Source organism: Rhagoletis zephyria, unplaced genomic scaffold (assembly GCF_001687245.7).
Source record: "Rhagoletis zephyria isolate East Lansing unplaced genomic scaffold, Rhagoletis_zephyria_1.1 Rzeph_scaffold_00921, whole genome shotgun sequence".
Lineage (NCBI taxonomy): Eukaryota > Metazoa > Arthropoda > Insecta > Diptera > Tephritidae > Rhagoletis > Rhagoletis zephyria.
In genome coordinates this window covers 27,124-50,569 of record NW_016158005.1, presented here as the reverse complement: position 1 = coordinate 50,569, position 23,446 = coordinate 27,124, and the positions used below count along the sequence as shown (strand labels likewise).

Here is a 23,446-nt window from a genome sequence, read left to right as displayed (position 1 = left end):
ATTTTACTGAGCCTTAAAATAATTTAAACTTTTTAAATATCTGGCAACGCTTTTTTTTAATTTTTTTACCAAATACCCACAGGAAGAATCGAATAGTATGAAAAAATACAAAAACATCCATTGAGCTGTAAAATTTTTTAGTTAACAAGTAATTTTTAGCAAAAAAAAAACAAATTCAATTCTCATATAAAAAATATATATATATATATTTCCTGGTCGAATGATCGGATCTTAACCAGATTACATACTAATCCTCCTCTGAGATACTACCATTCCGATTAGAATTATCGAAATCGGTTGACGTAGTCCAAAGTTGTGCGGTCAAAGTCAAAGCCACTTCTATCTTATTTAATATGCCTTGGCCTCCATATTTCTGCGCCATATTTTTAAGAGCATGGGCAAGGTGAGATGTAGAGCATTTTTTTTTCGTCGAGTGCTCTGCTTTTGAATTGCCTACCGGGCCCAAAATAACACCTATTGGCAGGAGTTATTCTTCGCTTGATCTTCAGGCTGGAATTCTTGGCGGTGTTTATACTGAATCCGAAATAAACAAAGTCCTTTTTTTACTTCCAGGAGTTCCTTTGTTTTGTTCTCTTTAGATTAGGAAATGCTGCTCTACAACCCTCGTGTTAAGACCGACGATGTCAATAACGCCTGCATACGCTGGGAAGCTCGTATTATACTTACAATATCAGATTTAAGAAATCTGCGGTGTAAATTTAAAAGGGATTCCCCACTTTGTACAGTCAAAAGCGGCTTAAAAGTCGACGAAAGATGGTGTGTGTTGACTTGCTTATCTAAATCCTATTCCAGTATTCGTCGAGCTATGAAAATCTGGTTATCTGTTATCTTCTGTAATCTTGTCATTTGAGAAATCGTCGCCTGGGTAAAAGATTGTCGTAAGCGCCATTTTGACGACTTTTAGTTCTAAATGCAGTTATATATTCTGAAATAAGGTCTTTCGATTGGTGTTATCAGTTTTTAGATATCTTCTTTAGTTTACGAGATATTGACTACAATTTTTTCGATAATTTTGTAAAAATTTAGTCAGTGATGCCGCCATATTAAACTAATCAATATCTTAAAAATGGCGCTCTCCATTTTTGGATATCTCCTTTAGTTTCCGAGATATTGAGTAAAAAGTGACGTTAATTTGGTAGAAATTTTAATCACATTTTGTCGTATTTCATACAAAGTGACTGCCAAATTGTGGACAAATGACGCTCATGACAAAATTTTACTAAAGAAAATCTTTCATAAACTCAAAACTAAATAACAGTAAACATTAAAAATTAAATAATTTAAGAATTTTGTGAACTAGTAACTTTCTCAGAGACTTTGGAGAAAATCTATCTTCGCATTTTTGAGAAATTGCATTCCAAACTTCAATCGCGATTTCCCACAACCTGCCGAAATTAACATACGACAATCTTTTACCCAGGCGACGAGATGCCAACAAACATGGGTATATATGTATATATTTAAGTATGTATATGTATGGTTGTTGTTATAGTTGAAGTGAAAATAACAGGTAGAAAACGTGGCCCTCGGTTAACACAACACTCGATAAACGCAATACCTCGGTTAAAGCAACACCCATATGCTGACCTTTAGTGACTCAGTAATTACAACGTTTCAAATAATTGTGCCTCAGTATATACACCAATTGTTCAAAAGAAATTAACCAAGAAATTTACTGATTTAAATTTTGTATACATATAAATAATTTTGAAGTGAATAAATGTAAACATTTTTGTTGGCCTTATTTCAGAATAGTCAAAACGAATACATATAAGATGGTATCGATTCAACAAAGACACCAATTACTTGTATTTTGTCTTTATTTTAGCGGGCCGTTGTCAAATTTCAGCTATTCTTCCCCGAATGAAAAAGGGCGTCATAAAATACGTCACGTTTTCACTCACTCACTAGCGAAATACAAAATTTTGACAATCAAACTACCCCGCTACCCCGTGGCGAATGTCACACATTAGTCACTACTTAATTGTACGGAAAAGTTACGTCTTAAATGACTTTGGGCTCCGTTTATATGGAAGTCGTTCATGACTTTTTCATATAAATGGTAATTTCGTCGTTGATGTCATCTACATGACTTTGTCATGCAGTGATCATTGATGACATTCAAGCGACAGTATCTTCCAATGGACGTTTTATAAGTGACCGCTGCAAGACATTGTCTGTTATAAGTCTTTGGTAGGAGTACACCTGCATGACATTGTCACCAGTGTCTTTGTCAGCTATATGTCGTTTAGGATTCACAGCAAGTGCGACGATGTCACCGGTGACCATTTTCGCTACTGGGTACTCACAGCTGGCGAAACAACACCACCTTATATAAATTCGCCTTGAATAGTATGTATTTTACTTTGGAAACTACAGAAACCCAAAATGTTTCGAAAGGGGTTGTTGGTTATAATAAATAAACCAAAAACAAAAAACATTCTCATAAGCCAACAACAACAAAATAAAAATAAACTGGAAATTATTGTTATAAAAACATAGTACTTAAAAGGATCAAGAAATAGTTTAATCTATGTGTTCCATAAATATTTAGTAAGGAGAAAATGTGTGGGAAAAGTTGATGATTGCATTCAAATGAAGCTCCCAATGTTAGCGGACTCCTTGAGTGATCTTCTGTTTCCATAAAGAAGGCTCCGGAACATTATTTTCTGTGCCGATATTTGTGAAAATTTCTAGGTCCTGACTGTCTAAGGCGCTAATCAGTATGTATATCATGACTTGTACATTTAGAGAGAATAATGTTTGCTAATTTTGTTATTAAGAGTTTGTGCTGAACCAATTTTTCCTTTAGTTGGGTAGAAATATTTCCAAGAAAATTCATTGCTATAGCCACTCTGTAATAAGCTTCAGGAATCGATGATACACTACATATTATTTTATTTCTGGTATGTGGAATGCGTAGAAGTTTAAATTCACCATGTAACGATTTTAGAAATTCAAACGCTTATTAGAAAATATTGGAATATGACAATATTTTGTCGAAAGTCTTTTACAAGTTTAAAAACGATTTCAGAGTGTTCAGAAAGCGCTTGGTTAGTTGAAACTAAAAAAAATTCTTGATGCCATAAGAACGCTCACTACAAATTTATTCGAGATTTTGTAAACTTATTTGTGGTCGATGAAACTACCATGCCTGGTTCGAACATCAATCCGTTAAATGCCTTAATAATCGTGGTATACGTTTCTTTAAATCTAAGTATTGTGAAATATATGTCTTAAATATCGCCGTTTTGATAATAAAGATAATTATTTGAAATTTGTATTAGTCTAGTTATCTTTATGATGAAATCTCAAAAACCGTAAATATTGAACTAGCTCTCTGTATTATGTGCATTCAGCACAAATCTGGCGATTAATTCGATGAAAATTTATAATTTTGTCACTTTTATCTGCAGTAGTATTTGATTGATTTATCTACACTGAGAAAAGAGACACTAAACATAGTTCTCTCAACACAAAATGGTGACTATAACCAAGTTTTGTAACTATAACCAAATCATGTGGTGTTAAAAATTCAGTTGACGTAACTAAACTCTTTTTTCAGTGTATGAGTCAAGGTAGTATGATAAAAATATGGCTCAGATAGCTTGTTAAAAGACCGGTGCCTTTTTGCAATCAAATCTGATCAATTTCCCTATCTTATTTTTCTGTGTACTTATCAGTATAAGTCTTCACACCGAGCTCGGTATTCGTCAACTCGGTGCCCGGTAATTTTTTCTAATGTATTTTGTTTGTGTAAAATAGTGTTACACAAACAAAATACATGGGAAAAAAATTACCGAACACCGAGTACCAAGCTTCGGTGTGAAGACCCATAATATTTATACACATAAATGTGGTAAAACTACGCTGCATACTAATTTTTATGAGTATCTGAAAAAAATTGCTGTACATTTATTCTTTCCTTCTGCTTTGTCACACAGATATTCCGATGGCACAGTTAAATTGCGCAACTCCAACATCGAATTAATGGATCAGGATATACTCTATCATCTCGCTTTGGGCAGTTCAACAGCGTTGAGAAGTGTTGCCTTCATATTTCAAGAACACTCTGGACGATTGTTATTAGATTTCCATCTACATTTTGGCAGGAACTAGCGCCGATTTTAAAACCGTTTGATTGCTACTTTATCCTCTTATAGAATTTTCTTCCGGCGTATCGTTGCTTTGATCATCAACTCTTTGCCCCAGTGCCAGATAACTTGGTACCCCTACTATGTTTACCGCATGTCATTTCAGCTTAATTGAAAATTGAGGACGTCATTGTCGATGAGTTTTTTATTACATATGTACATACGTACACATTTACAGAAGTTCATAAATCGAGACATACATAAATCGAGTACATACTTACATATCGTCATCTGAAATGCAAAAAGACGTAACCAACATCGTCACTGAAATGGAAAAGTCTTGGCTTAAAAACTTTTTTTGCATAAAAAGATGGGGGGAGTTGTTTTATGTTGTTTGTACTACGGAACATATTTTTTGCGTTTGATTATACAACTGTTATCTTCTGTAATCTTGTCATTTGAGAAATCGTCGCCTGGGTAAAAGATTGTCGTAAGCGCCATTTTGACGACTTTCAGTTCTAAATGCAGTTATATATTCTGAAATAAGGTCTTTCGATTGGTGTTATCAGTTTTTAGATATCTCCTTTAGTATCCGATATATTGACTACAATTTTTTCGATAATTTACTAAAAGTTTAGTCAGTGATGCCGCCATATTAAACTAATCAATATCTCAAAAATGGCGCTCTCCATTTTTGGATATCTCCTTTAGTATCCGATATATTGACTACAATTTTTTCGATAATTTACTAAAAGTTTAGTCAGTGATGCCGCCATATTAAACTAATCAATATCTCAAAAATGGCGCTCTCCATTTTTGGATATCTCCTTTAGTATCCGATATATTGACTACAATTTTTTCGATAATTTACTAAAAGTTTAGTCAGTGATGCCGCCATATTAAACTAATCAATATCTCAAAAATGGCGCTCTCCATTTTTGGATATCTCCTTTAGTTTCCGAGATATTGAGAAAAAAGTGACGTTAATTTGGTAGAAATTTTAATTACATTTTGTCGTATTTAATACAAACTGGCTGACAAATTGTGGACAAATGACGCTTACGACAAAATTTTACTAAAGAAAATCCTTCATAAACTCAAAACTAAATAACAATAAACATTAAAAATTAAATAATTCAAGAATTTTGTGAACTACATAGTAACATTTTCAGAGACTTTGGAGAAAATCTATCATCGCATTTTTGAGAAATTGCATTCCAAACTTCAATCGCGATTTCCCACAACCTGCCGAAATTAACATACGACAATCTTTTACCCAGGCGACGAGATGTAAACAAACATGGGTATATACATATGTATATATTTAAGTACATACATACTAGAGGGCTGCATGAATTCATTCAAACTTCTAGCCAAACAGAGTACAGTAGATTCGAATATTTTACTTCACATACAAAACACTCAGCGTTTGGAACTTTGTAAATTATGAATTTTCCTTTTTTTTATATTTTCTACCTTCAAATGGAAGAATGTGAATGAATGAATGGAAAACATTCAAATCATTCAAACTCATTTCGGTAAAAGTTTTTTTCTACAAACAAGTTTTTTCGTATGTAATAGGAGCGCAGCAATACATACATACATACATTGTTTGTTTGTACATATGTTCATAGAAAAAATATTTTTGGATATTCATACCAAAAATTGTCATTTATTTCAATTCAATTTATTTTCACTTTGTTTGAATATTGTGATGTCGACACAAATATCAGAACAACTATTCACTGAAATTCAAAAAAATTTCAAGCCAAAATCATTCATTCGCTTTGTATATGAATAATTCAAAAGCCGTTTTGAATGCACTCATGCAGCCCTCTAATACATATGTATGTACGTATGTGTGTAGTTATAGTTGAAGTGAAAATAACAGGTAGAAAACGTGGAAAACGTGGCCCTCGGTTAACACAATACTCGGTAAACGTAATACCTCGGTTAAAGCAACACCCATATGCTGACCTTTAGTGACTTAGGCGCATATTCATAGTCATATTTAGTACTCAACTAAGTCGAAACTATTCTAAGTCACAACTAAAGCTATTCATAGTCGCCTTAGTTTCGACTTTTCTGGCTAAGTACCAACTTAAAATTTAGTTTCGGCTGCAGCTGCAACTAAGTCGTAACTAGGAAGAAGTATTTTATCAAATTAAGGGAAAACAGACGAAATATGTAAAAATTAAGTTGGTAGAGGGTGATTTTGATAATATTGGATTATCTCCAATTAAAATTTACAAATAGCGATCCATTTTAATCGGAAGATGAAATTAAATGCGTTTTACAATTCGAATAAAGCTACATCACAATTTTAAAATTGGAATAAATTAGATAAATCTCAAATAATAAGTAAGTTTCACGCTAGTTTTTTAAAGTAAATTTGTGTATAACATTTAGATATCTACTATTTGTATGTTTCACAGGATGCTTTCGATAAACATCGACTTCACATCACTGCGGTTGTTCTGGCTATTTCACACAAATAACGAGAAAATGATACCTTATTCTTTTGCATACTCATGCAATGAAAATAAAAATTACATAAACAGATGATCAAACCTGACATTATTTAATAAAAATTTAATTTTTCCAAAATATCGTAAAGAAAAATCGATACATTTTCACACTCGTTTTGCTATATCGTAATCTAAGTCGAAACTACACAGAATAGAGGTAAACTTTAAGTTGGTACTTAAATTTAAGTTGCAACTTTTTTAGTTTCGACTTAGTTGCTGGACTATGAATACGCCGTTTCAAATAATTATGCCTCATGGCCAATTTCCCAATGCGTAGTTAACTCGGAATCAGGAGTTAACTACAGATTTTTGTACTGAAAATCTCTAGTTAACTTCGATTCGGAGTTAACTACGCACTGTGAAATTGGCCCTCAGTATATACACAAATTGTTCAAAAGAAATTAAACAAGAAATATACTGATTTCAATTTTGTATACATACATATAAATCATTTTGAAGTGAATTAATGTAAAAATTTTTTTTTGCCTTATTACAGAATAGTATCAAGGCGAATACATATAAGGTGGTATCGATTCAACAAAGAAAACAATTACTTGTATTTTGTCTTTATTTTAGCGGGCCGTTGTCAAATTTCAGCTATTCTTCTCCGAATGAAAAAGGGCGTCAGAAAATACGCCACGTTTCACTCACTCACTAGCGAAATACAAAATTTTGACAATCAAACTACCCCGCTACCCCGTAGCGAATGTCACGCATTAGTCTCTTAAGTGTCTTGTACGGAAAAGTTACGTCTTAAATGACTTTGGGCTCCATTTATATGGAAGTCGTTCATGACTTTTTCATATAAATGGTAATTTCGTCGTTGATGTCATCTACATGACTTTGTCATGCAGTGATCATTGATGACATTCAAGCGACAATATCTTGCAATGGACTTTTTATAAGTGACCGCTGCAAGACATTGTCTGTTACAAGTCTTTGGTAGGAATACACCTGCATGACATTGTCACCAGTGTCTTTGTCAGCTTTATGTCTTTTAGGATTCACTGCAAGTGCGACAATGTCACTAAATCCTCATTAGTGACGATGTCACCGGTGACCATTTTCGCTACTGGGTACTCACAGCTGGGAAACAACACCATTTTATATTAATTCGCCTTGAATAGTATTTTACTTTTGAGACTTTTGTTTTCAGGTTGAATTCTAATTTCAGACTGAACTGTTTTTTGATTCGGTTGTTGCAGCAACTTTAACCAACACAACTGCCGGTTGCTTTTACCGAGGGTGTACTATACTTATGTATGTATGTACATAAATAAATTTGGAAACTACAGAAACCCAAAATGTTTCGAAGGGGGTTGTTGGTTATAATAAATAAACCAAAAACAAAAAACATTCTAATAAGCGGAACAACAACAAAATAAAAATAACCTGGAAATTATTGTTAAAAAACATAGTACTTAAATGGATCAAGAAATAGTTTAATCTATGTAGTAACAAGCATTGTTCCATAAATATTTAGTTAGGAGAAAATGTGTGGGAAAAGTTGATGATTACATTCAACTTCAATCCTTGAGTGATCTTCTGTTTCCATAAAGAAGGCTCCGGAACATTAATTTCTGTGCCGATATTCGTGAAAATTTCTAGGTCATGACTGTCTAAGGCGCTAATCAGTATGTATATCATGGCTTGTACATTTAGAGGGAAGAATGTGTGCTAATTTTGCTATTAAGGGTTTATGCTGAACCAATTTTGCCTCTAGTTGGGTAGAAATATTTCCAAGAAAATGCACTGCTATAGCCACTCTGTAATAATCTTCAGGGATCGATGATACACTACATACTATTTTATTTCTGGTATGTGGAATGCGTAGAAGTTTTACTTAACCATTTATCGATGTTAGAAATTCAAACGCTTATTAGAAAATATTGGAATATAACAATATTTTGTCGAAAGTCTTTTACAAGTTTAAAAAACGTTTTACAGAGTGTTCAGAAAGCGCTTGGTTAGTTGAAACTAGGTGCGTAAGGTAAAGTCAACGCAAAAATTCTTGATGCCATAAGAACGCTCACTACAAATTTATTCGATATTTTATAAACTTATTTGTGTTCGATGAAACTACCATGCCCGGTTCGAACATCAATCCGTTAAACGCCTTAATAATCGTGGTATACGTTTCTTTAAATCTAAGTATTGTGAAATATATGTCTTAAATATCGCCGTTTTGATAATAAAGATAGTTATTTGAAATTTGTATTAGTCTAGTTATCTTTATGATGAAATCTCAAAAACCGTAAATATTGAACTAGCTCTCTGTATTATGTGCATTCAGCACAAATCTGGCGATTAATTCGATGAAAATTTATAATTTTATCACTTTTATCTGCAGTAGTATTTGATTGATTTATCTACACTGAGAAAAGAGACACTAAACATAGTTCTCTCAACACAAAATGGTGACTATAACCAAGTTTTGTAACTATAACCAAATCATGTGGTGTTAAAAATTCAGTTGACGTAACTAAACTCTTTTTTCAGTGTATGAGTCAAGGTAGTATGATAAAAATATGGCTCAGATAGCTTGTTAAAAGACCGGTGCCTTTTTGCAATCAAATCTGATCAATTTCCCTATCTTATTTTTCTGTGCACTTATCAGTATAAGTCTTCACACCGATCTCGGGATTCGTCAATTGTTAAAATAATGTTACACAAACAAAATACATGGGAAAAAATTACCGAACACCGAGTTTCCGAATACTAAGCTTCGGTGTGAAGACCCATAATATTTATACACATAAATGTGGTAAAACTACGCTGCATACTAATTTTTATGAGTATCTGAAAAAATTTGCTGTACATTTATTCTTTCCTTCTGCTTTGTCACACAGATATTCCGATGGCACAGTTAAATTGCGTAACTCCAACATCGAATTAATGGATCAGGATATACTCTATCACCTCGCTTTGGGCAGTGAAAGCCATGATTTGCAAGAAATGTTCGGTGATGTTAAAGTAAGCAAATTTTATTTGGCAAACATTTTTTATTTATATGCCTACTATGACTATACATCTTGTGTATGTAATTATGATTACTTGAAGGACGTCGGCATCCAAAAGACCAGAAGACGAGAAAAACGGCTTTAAAGTTTAGAATTTACTTATACATATAGCTTATATATACATATTTGGTTTTAATGAGCTACTGGTAATTGATACTGCGCGAAGTTTTACACAACATAGAAGAAGAGGAAACGGTAATTTCTGCATACTTGACTTGATTTTTGTGTTTTTTTTTGGACTTTCTTCAAGTAAACAAGCGATATGTATGTATTCAAAACTATAGACGTTTTCATCGTCATAACTTGGCTCAAAAACTACTTAATAGATTTTAGCCCAATTTTCCGTAGTATTTCTTTACGCATCTGGTGGTCTAGTCCACCAATAACTCGCAGGTGGCGAAACTTTTTATGATAAAAACAAATTAGGCAACAATTTGGCAACACCTATCAGGATTTAAAAATAACTGCTACAGCATAAAACTAGTTGCAACAATACATATTTGTATATATATATATATATGTATAAATGCTAAAAGGTACTTGCTCTTTACGAAATATAGTTGTGATAATAATACGGGGCAACATTTTTCTATTTTTTTCGAAATTCTCCGCTAGTCAGAAATCGTGAAGGTAGTCTGTTATCTTCCAAAAATTCTTCTAAATCCTCGTGCGTTTACATCAGAGGTGTTCAACATAAATTAATTACTGAACCGAACAACAACATCGTCAATATTTCTTATGGGAGTTGCATAAAATATTTCAACCCCAAACTGGAAACAAATGATACAAACCAGGGTTGTTGTGAATATTCGCATTCGCATCCTCGGAGCTTCCGCATTAATTTTAACATTCGCATTCGCTTTCGCATTCGCAATTATCAATGCGGATCTTTGCGAATGCGAATATTAAAGTGACCGAAAATAACTGTTATCTTTTTACGAGTTAAACTTGGCCAAATATTTTTTATTCCGAAATAAAAGTTCTTTCCGGATAATAAACAAACCGCTTATCGAAATTAAACAAATTTGATGTCAAATGGAAGAGGACTTAAATAGCTTTAAAACTCAAATGTCTAAACGAGGTAAGCCACTTAATGAAAAACATTTCAACAAAAATATTCAATTTTTATTGAGCTTGAGGCCATTTTTAATGAAAAACTATTTTGGAAAAGCCACAACACTTTGAAAAAAATGGTAGAAGTAATAGCTATTTCGGAAATCACCACATTACCTCATCAGACTTCTTCAGCGGGATTTGAACCGACGACCCCAGCTGACTCAGTCAGTTGCCTACGCACTGTGCTAAGTTCACCTTCAATAAAAAAATGTTAATTAACTACCATAGAACAAAACTTGGGTCAGGTATATTACTTTCTTTATTTTGAAATTATACAAAAAAAAATATAAATAGAGGTGGTAGCCTTCGTTCGTTATTTTTGTTTGAAAGCTACTTCAGTCCTCTTTCATATGATACCAAATATGTTTAAAATGGATAAACGTTTGTTTATTATCTGGAAAGGACTTTTGTTAAATAATAATAAAAAGTATTAGGCCAAGTTTGACTCGTAAAAGAATAAAGCTGACTTTCAAAACGTCAATTGCTTTGCATACGTACAAAGTATAATGTTCCATAACGCCGAAGACCAAAATATTGGCAACAACAACTAAAATCGAAAAACGCTGATGACGTTACACGTTCTCCAAATTCAGAAACAACCAAAAGAATGAGAATGAAGAATTCTTAAGAACACAACGGTGTTTCAACAAAAGATCTTGCCATGACGCCAGTAGTTATTTAGTGGCGCAGGTTTGATTTAAGACCATTTAAAGAGTTTTTCTTTATCATTAATTAAGCAGTTTTTTCAAAAAAGGTTATTTCATGGAAAAATAGTATTTGTTCGTTTTTTAGTGGTTTTGGTTTAAAAATACAAAAAGCTATAAATTATGTACATCAGCTGAAGAACAAATTTATCACCTTCATGGTGACGTCATTAGCTTTTTAATCGGTTATAAAGTTCATAAGATATTAATATTTTAAATATCTAAAAACTGAACTTTAACCTTCTAGAACCTCTTCATCTTTTACTTGCTCCAAATCATTTTGGCATGGTTGAAATGAGCATAAAAAGTTCTATTGATCTATTGATCGATTTTGCATAGCTGAACGGTCGGTATTCTAGATTTGTTCCCGGGAATGACGAATAACTTAAATCAAAAATGCATATTTTTATGTATTGTTTAGTATTTCCATTAAAACACCAAATATATTGCAAATTCGCATAGAATTAATAATACACATTTTACTTCTAATTGTATACTTTGCGTACTTTTTGTAGTACCATTCTACTACCGTTTTCGCAAAATGCGATCACATTCTTCCCCTTTCTCCTACTTCCAAAATACAAATCTAGATAAAGGAGTGTGAAATTTTAGCTGTCACAAATTACACAACCTTGTATTATTGAATCATGCGTTCACATGTTTTGTTTTTAAATCACATTATGAAAATTGCTTAAATGATGTGATTCTACACAACTTTATCAATATTTTCCGTGTTAACTTGAAATTTTCGGAAATAATCAGCACTTGCACTTTCAACCAGTGTTGAGACCTATAGCTAAATTCTTTGAAAAAAAATAGCTAAAAATAGCAAAAAAAATTTGTTTCATAGCCAAACAAAATAGCTACAAATACTTTTCTTTTGTAACAGCTAAATAAACATTTATTTTAGTGGTGGCAAACTATCGATGGCATTATTGATAGTATCGATGGGACATCACTATCGCAACTATCGATGGCGACCACTATCGGCCATATTTAAAGTTCGATGCTATCGATACTATCGAGGAATTGCCATATCTGTGTATGATTTTTATGTACCATATCTATGTTAAAACGCGTTTGTGCAAAGTTTTTTATAATACTCCTGCGGATAGTGTAACAAAATGTGGACATATATCTAACTCATAATGTGAAAGGTAACGTGTTTGTTATAGATATGTGTATAGTGCATGTGTTTCATAATTTGTAATAACTTTTACATAAAACTAGAGCTTAAGTCATGAAACTTTTTCTACAAAAAAATCTCCACATAAAATTATAAAAGTAAAAATTAAAAAAAATCAGCTGCACTTGATAGTAGTTGGTTGAATAAGGAAAATGAATTAGCAACAAGAGTTTACGGGATGTACATAGCTCAGTGGTTAACGCTTCTAACTTTGAACATCGAATTCGCAGGTTCGATCCCTGCTGAAGTCTAGAAAAAAGAAGTCTGATGAAGAAATGTGGTGGTGATCTCCGAAATAGCTGCTATAACTTCTACCGCTTAGACATTGTTGCTTTTTCAATTTTTCCTAATAAACAATCGTGGTACAAAGCTCAATAAAAATATTAAAAGTAAAAATTTTTAAGTTTAAAAAGTAAATAAACAAGAAGTTTCCATTTTCGGATCCGTTTCCGAATTTTGTTGGCTGTGTGTGTAAAAGCCTGCAAAAAATGCACCAAATTTCCTCCCAAAATCCAAAGTTTTTTCTTAGAAGTGTTCTAAAAAATCAATGGTAATTTTTAGCTACTTGAAACTTGCACATTATTGGACTAAAATTAAATGGACTATAAAACTATGTACTCAAAAAAACTCTAGCACCTCTGAGAAAAAAGTTTGAAATTTATGTGAAAATTTGTTGCATTTTTTTGCAGCCTTTTATAAAGTTTTGAACTTGGGGTTTGCTAGAGAATCAAATGCATTTTAATTGAAAATTCTTAAAAATAAATAATTAAACAAGAGTGGGAAACAATATTACTTTAAAATATTCCTATTGATATGATCGATACTGAATATCTCGGTCACAATATGAGATTGACTATATGGCAGAGTACCGGACTCAATTTTCAGCTTTCTTACCTTCCATTACTGCCGCAATCAAATATTCAAGACCGTTCAGCAAATTTTTGGGGAACAGTTAGTAAAGGCAAGAAAATAAACAACAAGTAATTTTTAAGCAAAAAAAAAAAGCGACTTCAATTCTTATATACAAATTTGATAGTACCGTTAATTTCTTCATGACCAAATGATTAGATCTAAACGAAATTAGTAGGGGACCACCCTTTAGGCAACACCTTTCCGACAGAAAAAGAATATAGAAATCGGTGGTCCAAAGTTATGCGGTAAAATACATAAAAAAATATTCAGACGAATTTAAACTTCTCCTTTTTTGAAGTCGGTCAAAAAGGGGCATTTGACATTTGGTTTAATGGAGGTTTAAGTACTTTTTGATGCTGTGCAGTACTGAATGAAAAAATGTCCAATTAAGGCCTTTTGTATTCATAAAGACGATATGTTATTTTATGTATAAATGAGAAATTGTATGATTTGCAATATCTTTGGTATGAAGACTACGTTACCTTAATGTAAAAATAAATATACCGTTTTTTGAATGCAATATATCGTTACCTTAGTATAGAAAGGCCCTATCTAACATTTCTAGTGCTTCACATAGTAATTTCAAAATCAAATAAAAAAGGCAGTTTTTGTGGCGAATTTCTTTCAAACAATATTTTTTCATAAAGGCTGTATGGAATATAATATATTTAAAGTTATTTTTGAATTCTATTAGATGGTTAATAAGTAATCCGACCAACTGTCCTATGAAGCTGAATTTCGAAAGAAGATGAGTTAAGGGCTCTCTATATTAAGGTAAATATGTACATACATACAAATATTGAACTGATAAGTCGTGTGAATTGAATTAATACGTAATTAGTATAATACGTAGAAATTAAAACGCACATCTAGCTTTATGTAATCGCCAAGCAGATATTTAATATTGGAACAAGTTTTTTACATATATACATACATAAATATATGTATATACGAACATATGTGCCTACATGAGAACAAAAAAAATATTTCAAATGCATCTGTAGCATATATAAGTATATGTATATAATTTATTGACTAATTAAAATAATCTCTATTCGCACCAGCAAGTAATATTATTTATTAGAGGTCAAAGTTGTACAAATCTAAATATTTACAAACAAAACATATTTCAATGGTTCCATAAAAGCTTTAAATAATCTAAAATTTGGAGAGCTCTGTGTATATATATATGTATATGTACGTATAGAAACATATCGCTAGGTTTAAGTTGAAAACTGTTAAATCCACTCGTTGTAACAGCTTATATTTTGATATAAGAAGCAAGATAAATTAAAAATGTATCGATCCGAAAAGGAGTAAGGTATCCACAGATTTGTGCGATTCTGCCGGTGCGAATCTGTTCCGACAAACATTACAACAATGTCGTTCATAGTTTTAAATGCGGAACCTCATACTTGTGAGATTTTGTTGCAGCGATTAGTCGAACATTCACAGTTCTTTTCCTCTAAAGTTTGTTAAAATGGAGCTAGCAACTCTTCACTCTTAGCTAACGGTATGTATATGTATATTAGACCCCTTTTAGACACATCAAGTGTGACGAGAGGGGATAAGTACATTGGTCTCACCTCCTTCGCCTACGAACGAGCAGACTTGAAATCAAGACTTGACGTGTCTAAAAGAGGTCTTAACATTTATACAAACGAATGACTTTTCTAAGTAGTCTGCCGTTATTACCACTGCTTTAAAAATTATAAAAAATGGAGAGACAAACTGAACGAGCTTTTTAACGACGTGGACATGTTGTACGCATGGAAAGATCCTTCAACTCCGCACCCATAGGTGGACAACAAAAGTAAGGGCGAACATGAACACAATGGAAGGACCAAGTGCAGAAGGACCTATCCACACTTGGGATGAACAACCAAATAAGAAGGAGAAAGTGGGACTAGGTTAAACACTGGTACAGGACCATGAAACCTTGTAACCAACACTAGTAACCAAAATGGTCCAAATATATAGAGAAAACGTGGTTACATTAACATTGCGATGTCATTGGACCTGACCACCTCTGGTCCAACGCTTCATAACATTGGACCAACTATGGTCCAGCTAGACAACTACTCCTTTTGGACCATGGCACATTCGGCAACCGAATCATATTGCCGATGGGTGGTGTTCAACACATATATCAGTTTTTTACGTTTATAGAGGTCCAGGTCAGCATAACAAGTTACTAGTATGAAGCCTGGTCCTTTTGCACATACATTAAAACCACGACCCAGTGGACCACCTGGTCCTCAAATTTTTACAGGGTACATTTTGGTTACCAATGTTTAACCTAGTCCCACTTTTTGCAGGGTAGGTCTGCACCAGTAGTGCGATTCACTAACTTTTAACAGTGCGACTTGTCGAGTTGTAAGCTAACAATTTTTGTTGTTTGCTGTAACGATTGTGCGATTCACTAACTGTGCTGCCGCCATGATGCAATAATACAAGGTGTTATCAGTTGGCAACTTCTCGCTCTAATTCCGCCATATTGACTGCCTTAGCTGAAACAGTGTTACTTCTTTAACAATTCCTTGCCTAATAATATAGTTGAATTTTTTTTATTTTTTCTCAGTATACACATTTTGTTTTCTCAAAAAGGTATTATATCCTATTTTATTTCATTTCGAATATACTATAAAAAGCAAATTTTGTTTAGAAGAAAATATGAAATTTTATATTTTTCCCCCAAATGGGGATTCATTTCTGCCCGTTTTTCTTATTCTACAGAGCTAAGGCAGTGTCAAATCGAGCTGTCACAACTCATACCACCTTGTATTATTGCATCATGCGCTGCCGCTAATGGGTACAAACCCGTTGCATATGCCAAGGCGGTCGAGTGAGCGCAAAGTTCACAAGCATTTTATATGGAAGAAAATGTGCAACATCCTCCACAAAAAAATTTAAAAAAATCAACGCAAATCAATCACTTTGTTAGACTAAAGTTGAATGGGCTACAAAACTGCATACCTTAAAATCGTTTAAAGATTCTGAATAAAAAGTTCGAAATCTTGGTGAAATTTTTTTAAGTCTGATTGATTTTTGTGAATTTTGTGTAAACTTTGAAACTTTTACATACATATGTGGCTTCTGTTGTTATATAGTAGATGGAACTATTAAAAATAAAATTATTAAAAATAAATAAATACACATACGTATGTAAGTAGCAAACAAAAAAAGTTTGAATTTTTCTGCCATATTTTACTGGCTGTAGATAAAAAGTAAAAAAAAACGTTTAACATGAAAAAGATTGTTAATATTAAAATAAATTACTGCATGCACATTCTGCACATATTTATTTTCAAGACTGATTTTATTATGCTAGTGAACACATGTAGACAAGTTTTAACAAGCTATCTTTTTGTTATTTAATTTATATTACTTTTTTTAATAAGGTAGTCTGCACCTAAAACCGTATAAACTCCAGTTTAAAACCTTGTGCAATATTGAAACAAATTTCAACAACCTTTCGTAAAACTACAAGTTTTTTATCAGAATAATAAAAATATATGTATGCAATTTTGTAGCGCATTAAATTTTAATACAATAAAGGTGCAAGTTTGATGTTACTGAAAAATCCTTTGATTTTTGATATTTGTTTGCTAGCGGTGCTGAGCATTTTTTCCATACGTAAAAATTGTACTACGTACTTTTTATGTTTTATTAACAACACCAATCTAGACGTCGTCAAATTAGCGGTCTTTGTTATCGCTAACGACAACAGCTGATTTGACGCTAACGAATGTTGATAGGGAAACATTTACTGAATAGTTAAATTGTTAGAATTGTCGTTTAGCTGACTTAACAATAACAAGAGTTGTTAAAATCGCGTAGTGAGTCGCACCACAGGGTTGCCAATTTAGCACTTTTCCTGTCAAATCTGGCTTTTTTGAAGTCCATTTAACGGCAGGAAATGAGAAATTGCGAGAAGCGGGAAATCCTGCCTTTTCAAAAATTTTTTGACGGATTTTTAGCTTTTTCCCTTATACACTATAGTACAGGGGTGGGCAAGGTCGAGGCTGAAAAGAGCCACTTGTAAATTCTAAATGCTACAAAAATCCACAAAAAAAAACAACAAAACCAAAAATTTTGTTTTTAAATAGAATTATTATTAGAGATAAAAAACATTAGTTTTATTGATATTATTTAGTAATATTAAAGAAAATTCAAAAGATCCCTTTGGCCAAATTTTCAAAGTCTGGTTTTACGTCAGCTAAAACCGTTCGTAACTGTTCTGTTAAATGTTGGTTGGTCAATAGGTACGTTCGTTTAAATCTCCGGTGAAAAATGTCCAACAACAAAGTTTCGGCGAAATGTCATCTGTTCTCTCATAAGAGAAAAATATCCAAAATAGTAGGCGAACAGAAAATTTGCAGAAACTTGCAAGTTAAACCAAATTCAAATGATCCAAATTTTGTTTACATTCAAAGGTATAAAATTGAAAACGTAAGAAAACCAATCCCGAACTCTTATCCTGACACAGTTCACTGACCAACTGATTAATTACTTACTTCCTACAAGTTTAATTAGTTACATTTTACTATTTTAACTTCCAAACCATCAAATTAAATTTAGGGATTTGCGTGATTTCCAACCAGCTGTTTTCTTGTTGGCAAATTGCAGTTGAAAAAAGTTTTTCCAGCAAAAACTAGCAGCTTTTCCTCAAAATGAAATTTCATTTTGCTCTTTCAATTTCCCCTACTTTGCAAGTTTTTTGCATACTCGAACACAAAAAGCTGATAGTTTCTATAACTTTCAATAATTATCAGGTACGCGAATGCAACTAATTGTGAACGGTATTTCGACCTACGAGTTTCATTGTAGAGTACAAAGACTCACAGTTATACGTTGTACCAAAAATTGAAAATATACGGCACGCAGCTGTCTGGTACTTATTGCTGGAATTCAAGCAATAGCAAAGCTTTCTGTTGTATTTACAGTGCCTTATCTTCTTTTAATCCAAAAACTCCAACTCTTCTTCGCTTTGCTTAAAAAGGAGTATTGCAAATTCATCCTCAATTATGTTACATAAAAAAGGGTTTATGAAGTATGCAAACGTACATTTAAATAATTTCGAATGGGCAAATGTTTTTTCAAACTCTACTTTTAAATCATATGCAATTTTATTTCTAGCCAATGATGGATATCATAAAATCGACATAGTTTAGCTTCAAAACTTAAAATAATTTGCGACAAATAAAAAAAAAAATATTCTCTCCTTGTAGAGACAAATTCAAGTTTTGCAAACGTTCCATCATATCATATCGGTAAACTGGAGGCCAAATATAGTAAAACTGCGTTTTTAGTTTTTCGTACACAGTACGTCACTCCGCTGGATATTGGACCAAAGTAATTTCTCCGTTTTTCGAAGATAGCCTCCGAAATCGAGATATGGATCTTCGAAGTTCGAAATAGGATCTTTGGTAAAAAACTATTTTTTATTATTATATATAATAAACTAAACAGTTTTCCTTCTAACTGATACCCATATTGTTACTCTCCAATGCACATAGGGGTATTTGACCGATTTAGGCGGCCAAAATTATTTTTATGAAAATTTTAACTCAAAATGTTTAGAAACGAAGTGTTACAATATATAAAACTGTAAATGTTTAAAATCAAGTAAATAGAGTGGGAGGATGTCCAAGTATTCGACCAAAACAATGAAAATAAAGTTGCTTGAAGTTTGATATCGATAGACTCCATGGTATCGAGGTCCGATTGTGGAAACATTGATACCTACGTATTCATATCACCGCGGAGAAGGTTTATATTTAGGTTAGAACATCAAAAGGGTTGCCACCTGCTAAAAGACCAAATTCAATTAAGTTAAATGATTACTACAATATGGGTATCATTATGGGTATCAATCGAATTAGGTAACTGAAATATCGAGCCCTAACCGCCAAAACAACGTAAGGGAAATTTTTTTCAAAATTTTATTTTTGATGCAGAAATATTCCTAGAGCATCTAGATGCATTTCTGCATCAAAAATAAAATTTTGAAAAAATTGTCGCTTACGTTATTTTGGCGGTTAGGGCTCGATATGTATAACAATATTGATGTCAGACTGAAAAGTTTAATAAGGTTATAGTTTGAAACTATTTTTAACAGGGCTGCCACTTGCTTACAAATTAAATCCAATGTATATGAGAGGTTAGATTAATTTTAACAATATGGATATGCAACATGAGATGGTTTGCCACCTGGAAAAAAATGTAATTCAATTAATGATTAGTTTTTTGATTTTGGCCGTTTTATTATAATTTATTCGTTAATTTTGAGCTCCAATAAATGTAGTAAATAAAACTACCAAAATCTATATTTTATTTAATAACCGGCCTGGAGCTCAAAATTAACGAATAAAAAGAGTAATTCTATTAATTTCAATGAATTACTACACTATGGGCATCATCCAAATCGGCTTTGAATTCAGGCGGCTCAATTTTCAATTACATTTAGTAGGATTGCTACCTGTTTAAAAAAGCAACTTAAATCAAAATAACATATGATTAAACAAGTAAGAAAGTCTAAGTTCGGGTGGAGCCGAACATTAAATACCTGGCGCAAGTATTAAATATATGTTTTTTCACCTTTCCGAAAGCTACCGCTAGATGGTAAACCGGGGTGTATCACTTTTGAGTAAATTAGCGTCCTTAAATTTCGAAATATTGCAGTTTCAAGCATTTCTGAAATTTACCGTTATATGAAAAGCGGCCGTAATTTTAGTCCGATTTCAATAATTTTAAACGTTTTGCTTTTATGTGGCAAGCACAATAACCATACGAAGTTTGGTACAAATTGGTAGAAAGCTTACCGATATAAATATATGTGATCATAAGTGGGCGGTGCCACGCCCATTTTCCAAAATTTCACCATAACTGTATTTCTTGGTAAAGAATTGTTGCAAGCATCAATTTTGAATAAATTAGCTTTAATATTTACTGATTTATCGAAGATTTTGTATTTCTCTAAATTACCGTTATATGGGATGTTGGCGTGGTTATTGTCCTAATTTTTAAACTTTCGGCCATTTAGTATGCTATATCATGGCCAACAACTGTGCCAAGTTTGGAAGAAATTGGTGCAGCGGTTACCAAGATATACACATGTAACCATAAGTGGGTGTGGCTACGCCCATTTTCCAAAAATTTGTAATATTCTTATTTTTCGCCTAAAAATAGTTGTAAATATTAATTTTGAGTGAATTATCTTCAGTAGTTACTAAAATAACGCAGCTTTTTTTTTTATCTGGAAATTACCGTTATATGGGAAGTGGGCGTGGTTACAGTCCGATTTCGTCCATTTTCAATACCAACCTACCTTGAATTAACAGAAACCTACATACCAAATTTCGTTGAGATATCTCAATTTTTGCTCGAGTTATCGTGTACACGGACGGACGGATGGACGGACGGACAGACAGTACCGCTTAATCGATTTCTCTATTCATTCTGAGCATTTATGTATACATTTGTCTATATCTATCTCGATTCGTTTTGGCTGTTACAAACAACCGTTATGTGAACAAAATTAATATACCCTTGTGCACAAGTGCGCTCGGGTATAAAAACACTATACGGAGCAACCATTATGTTGAATTTTATTGAAATAGTTTGCACCTTATCTAACACGCAAAAATTTCATACACTTTTGTTTTATTTGAGATGTCTTTTAACTTTATTTTTTAGTGAATCTTTTGTGACTTCTTAGAATTAATATTAATAAATAATTTGGAAAAGTGGCAACTTTGTACAAATATCTCCGATAAAATTTAAAAAATTATCTGAATACAAAATTCCATCAAAATCGTTAGAGTCGTTTCCTAGAAACCTTTGGATTTATATACATACATATTTACAGCAATTGATTATTTAAAGTAATGATACATATATGTAGTTTGAGAAAAAAATCGTACGATTTTGCTGCCTTAAAAACTTATTTGCAAATTTTTACAAGACTTTCCCTTAAGTAGAGAATTTTTTTCTAAATGTACTGACAACTATTTTCTCCCTGCAACTCTCCAAATTTTTATATTGAACCCCTCCTCCCTCACTGTCCCAGCCATTAAAATTTGCAAAAATACGATATTTTTCCTTGTAGCTCTGCCGGCACCAGTTCATATTATATTTGTATTAAACTATTTGGATTATATGGTATTTCTCTGCTTTACAATTATCTAATTTAATATAATTTAAAAAATGAACACACGATTTAAAACAGATTTTTACAACTTCGGCTTGTATTAAACACATTTAAAAGCCAAATAAACAATTATCAACACGGCACTTTGACAGCGCAGTGCGAGCGAATTAAAGCAAAGAGCGATAAAAAAATAACGGAATCTAGTCAAGAATTATGTTCTCTTCACCCTATATTCAGTTAAAAAAGAAAAAAAGTGCGTTTGGAAAATTCGACTTTTGGCCGCCTAAATCGGCCAAATACCCCTCTGTACAATGCACCAAATCTCTTAAATATTTTTTTTATTCGAGTATATCCTGAAAAATTCAGGATCCTTTAACAAAAATCCTGATGCATATTTGGCTCCTAGTTTTTTGAATATATGGATTTGTGTGTTTAAATTTTGAGTTTTTGTCGCACGGCGTAATATGCCTCCAGTGGGCAATGTTTTACGTGCGAGAAAGATAGAAAAAAAAATTCGGTATGATGGAATAATATAAGTTATACTATGCAATTTTGGGCAGAAGTGTTCAAACTTATATGGATGCAGGTGGCAACAAATTGTTTTCCGATCTGACGGAATCTGGCTTCATTTACTTTCACTACCTTGATCTAATGCGGACCTGGAACTTTATCCAGTCAGCTGAACTTGGTGAAAACAACGCGGCGTAATAGTATACACTCATATATGTATATGTATGTAGTTATATTAACAGTTATTCTTATTTTTCATTTCTGATGAACTTCGATTCCAGCTGTATTATGCGATTATTCATTTCAATTTGAAGTAGTGTTTCAAATGAATTGATTAAAATTATATTAATGTAAACCTATTTAGCGGCCGCTGTGGTATAGTGATTAGCAGAGCGCGCTACCACTCCCCAGGGCCTGGGTTCAAGCCCTGGTCAAAGCAACATCGCAAAAAAATATAGACAAAAGGCGTTTTCGCCTCTCGGTAGGCAATGGCAAACCTCGGCGTGATTTATGCCATGAAAAACAAAAAAACAAAAAAGCAGCTTCTCATAAAAAGACAATCGCCTCTCGGAGTCGGCGAAAAACTGTAGGTCCCTCCCCTTTGTGTGACAACATCAAGGCGCACGCCACAAATCCGAGGAGCTCGGCCAAATACTTACATACATACGTATAAGCGCCAACCTATTATTCCACCTATTTAGTTTTCAGCTTTTATTTTGCGGAATTCAGCTTTTTTCTAGCGCGTTCTTAAACAAATATGGATTTTTTAATCGAAAATAGTAGGCAGCACTGGCCTGCACACTTGTTATCGGCAAATCGTAGAATATGCAGGAACTGATGATTGTCGTTTACTAAAAAATTTTTGGCAAAGTCAATAAATGCAGTAAAATTACATACAAAATTAGTATTTCATCTATAAAGTCTATGAAAACTATTAAAAAGTGCATAATTGCTTTAGGATTCAATAAAAGTAGTGCTTTAGCTATCAAATATGGCGAAATTGTAAAAAGTCTCCGTGCCTGCACAAAACACATTTCAGGAAAAGAAAAGGAAGATAATTACTGAAAAATTTTGCCTGGCATTATTACAGGATATTTCTATATTGTAGCACTAACGGCATAAAATGGTTCAGACCACTTTCAAAACTACGGGTACATATGTATGTATTAGAGGCTGCATGAATTCATTGAAACTTCTAGCCAA

General features: G+C 32.8%; 1 protein-coding gene across 4 annotated transcripts in view; it reads left to right on the top strand.

The window, feature by feature from the left end:
• Positions 1–23,446, top strand: part of LOC108362063 (uridine phosphorylase 1) — a 116,704-nt gene that overhangs the window by 81,604 nt on the left and 11,654 nt on the right. For 2 of the 4 annotated variants that reach the window (XM_017614900.1, XM_017614898.1), the window contains 2 exons: positions 3,966–4,049; positions 9,577–9,616. In XM_017614900.1, the coding sequence (XP_017470389.1) occupies positions 3,966–4,049; positions 9,577–9,616 (124 nt within the window). Of the gene's footprint in view, positions 1–3,965; positions 4,050–9,492; positions 9,617–23,446 lie in introns of all 4 variants that reach the window. The other 2 variants (XM_017614899.1, XM_017614897.1) reach the window with 1 other exon arrangement.